Source organism: Plectropomus leopardus, unplaced genomic scaffold, assembly GCF_008729295.1.
Source record: "Plectropomus leopardus isolate mb unplaced genomic scaffold, YSFRI_Pleo_2.0 unplaced_scaffold29103, whole genome shotgun sequence".
Lineage (NCBI taxonomy): Eukaryota > Metazoa > Chordata > Actinopteri > Perciformes > Serranidae > Plectropomus > Plectropomus leopardus.
Window position 1 is genome coordinate 3,679 of NW_024631717.1, and position 2,386 is coordinate 6,064.

Consider the following 2,386-nt stretch of genomic DNA (forward strand, 5'->3'; position numbering starts at 1 on the left):
GCACCAGGGGAAGCTTGCCCACGGTGTCAAATGTGTTAGGTCTGTCACTGCTTATTAGGCATACAAAAATGAAGTACTCTTTTAATTTTATTCATAAAAAGTGTTAAAGAGTGTTGAAATTTGATGGGACTGGTGGTGATGTTAGCCTACAAGCGTCATGTCTCATTTGCAAAGATTTCAGTAACATTGACTTAAACATAAAGAGTAACTCAGGTAAAACAGGAGGTAGCTATATTTAATGTAAGTCCGAATCCTAGCTGTGTCTCTACACACACAAAAAAAAAACAGAAGTCAGTTACAACCACTGTGGTGCTCATCTGGTCTCCTCATGATCGGACTTCACCGTGTAAACCTGCTGTACAAAGGTTCCGAGTTTTGAAGTTTTTTGGTCACCACCCTGCTGACCATCTTTGATCATGAATCATGTAATCATGAACCAACCTAATTTTCAGTTTTACTCAACATATGAGGTTATTGCTTCCTCCAGTGCAGCTGTTCTCCACACACACTGTCATAGAGGAGTCACCATTCACACACATCTCTGTTAGTCAGTGTTACAGTAAATCGCTTCCTCCAAACACGTGGGTGTGTTCAATGGCAGCCTCCTCCACTCTGTGTGGTCAGACGTTGGGTCCTTTGCTGTAATGTTCCCTGAGGTTGTAGGTCTGATAACACATGGAAACGTCACAAACTCCTGGAAGTCCAGAGTTGCCCCGTTTCCCTGGATCTCCTGGTGGTCCTGGTTTCCCAGGAATTCCCTGGTTTCCTGGATGGCCGATTCCATCAAAGCCACGGGGACCTTGAATCCCTGCAGTGAAATAAGATAAAACACAGCTGTTACTGTTATTTCTGCCTCATGTAAGGCTAGAAAATTCTGTTGAATTTGATGATAGTTCTTCTGTAGACTAAAAATAGCACAAGCTGGATCATAAATTACATCTAGTCATGAATTAATAAGCTGCTACCGCTTTCACAGAGAAATACAGCCCTCACTGTCTGTAACTTGGCTTCACCCCACCGACCCAGCTCACAGTAAAAGTATTCACTGAAAATGAAGTACAAACAGGGTCCACCCACATATTTATTAAAAATGTAACATGGCAAACAACCTTGATGCATTTTTGTTAAAAATGCACGGACCTGAAAGGCCAGATGTCAGAACATTGCAGTTAAGTTGCTGAAATAGCCTAATGGGTGAAGACATTTCCAAAAACAGGCTGATAGATGGGCTTTTTACATACCTGGCTGTCCAGGTGGTCCTGGAGGTCCACTGTAACCTTCTCCTTTGCTGCCTTTGAGCCCTCTTTGTCCCATGTCACCTGGGGATATAGTATGTGTGCTTTAGAAAATAGCATTAGAGCGTCTATAAATGAGCTGTCAGAGTGAGAGCTGCAGGAGGCAATGCTCCTTCTAAAGCAGCTAGTCCAGTGCTGCAGTGAGAGAGATGGATAAATGGACATTTATTTATTCTCTAGCGTCCCTGTAGAAACTCCAAAATGGTTGATCCTCCACTTCCCACACTGAAACTTAATTGTGTCTTTCATTAGAGCCTCCAAAGGTTTTACAATTCCACCTCTTTCAAACTCCCATGCCTCCAATTTAAGGCACAGGCTTTCTTATTAAACTCTGGTCTCCAAGTCCAGATTACAGTCTTTTCTCTCAGCGTTTTCAGTCGAACCTGACACTGTAAGACTGCTGTTATCCAGAGGCAGAGTAGGGGATGAATCTATGCTATTACTTGAAGAAATCTGATGCACATAATTGTAATAGTTATTTTTGGTAGTGTTGCACCGTATACCGATACTAGGAAAGTATTGCGGTACCGAGCTGTTCAATACGATACAATACCACCTTTTATTAATACCAATACTTTATAAATGACAGCGTTTTAACAAAAGCCCAGTTTTGCGCTTGCCACAGTGAGGCTGTGTTTAAGTGCGAGGTTGTGTGTGTGAGTGTGTGCTGTTCCAAGCTGTGCTGTTACTCCCACCGGGCGTTGTGGGCGTGCCTAACATTTGCTTGCTGTTAGTGAGGTGCAGAGCGAGAGTTGTAGCTGCCAAAGTTTCAGATGCTCGTCTTGCTGACCGTCCACAGCTTGTTGACAAAGCAGACGCAAGGAGCGAAACAGTACTTACACCTTACACCACGCTCACTGAATGTGATAGATAACATATTACATCACCCCATACATACAGTACATACAGAGCCGAGACCTCGGTTAATAAGGAGGCGATTTTGTAGTCTGTGTTGAGTGAAGGCTAATAATCCTGAGTTTGAGCTTTAGAGCCTGATCACAAAGTGACAGTCGGACACTCACTGTCATTTGTGTGTATTGTTTTTATAGGCTATCAAACTGAATTATTAAACTATTGAAAATAACATTAGC

At 42.7% G+C, this 2,386-nt stretch overlaps 1 protein-coding gene across 1 annotated transcript; it reads right to left on the minus strand.

Annotated features, from left to right (window-relative positions):
• Positions 1-595: 595 nt before the first annotated feature.
• Positions 596-1,314, minus strand: LOC121938304 (collagen alpha-1(XXI) chain-like). Its single transcript, XM_042481567.1, has 2 exons — positions 1,242-1,314; positions 596-808 (listed from the first exon to the last, which is right to left on the minus strand). Exons 1-2 carry the CDS (start codon positions 1,312-1,314, stop codon positions 621-623), a joined length of 261 nt encoding a protein of 86 aa, XP_042337501.1. The 3' UTR covers positions 596-620.
• Between the last annotated feature and the right edge of the window lie 1,072 nt (positions 1,315-2,386).

What these genes read in the sequence shown, in the direction of transcription:
- LOC121938304 (XM_042481567.1), bottom strand. Translation starts at nt 1,314, where the DNA reads ATGGGACAAAGAGGGCTCAAAGGCAGCAAAGGAGAAGGTTACAGTGGA. An exon ending in AGGACCACCTGGACAGCCAG is followed by an intron (nt 809 to 1,241) that starts GTATGTAAAAAG and finishes ATTTCACTGCAG; the next exon opens with GGATTCAAGGTCCCCGTGGC.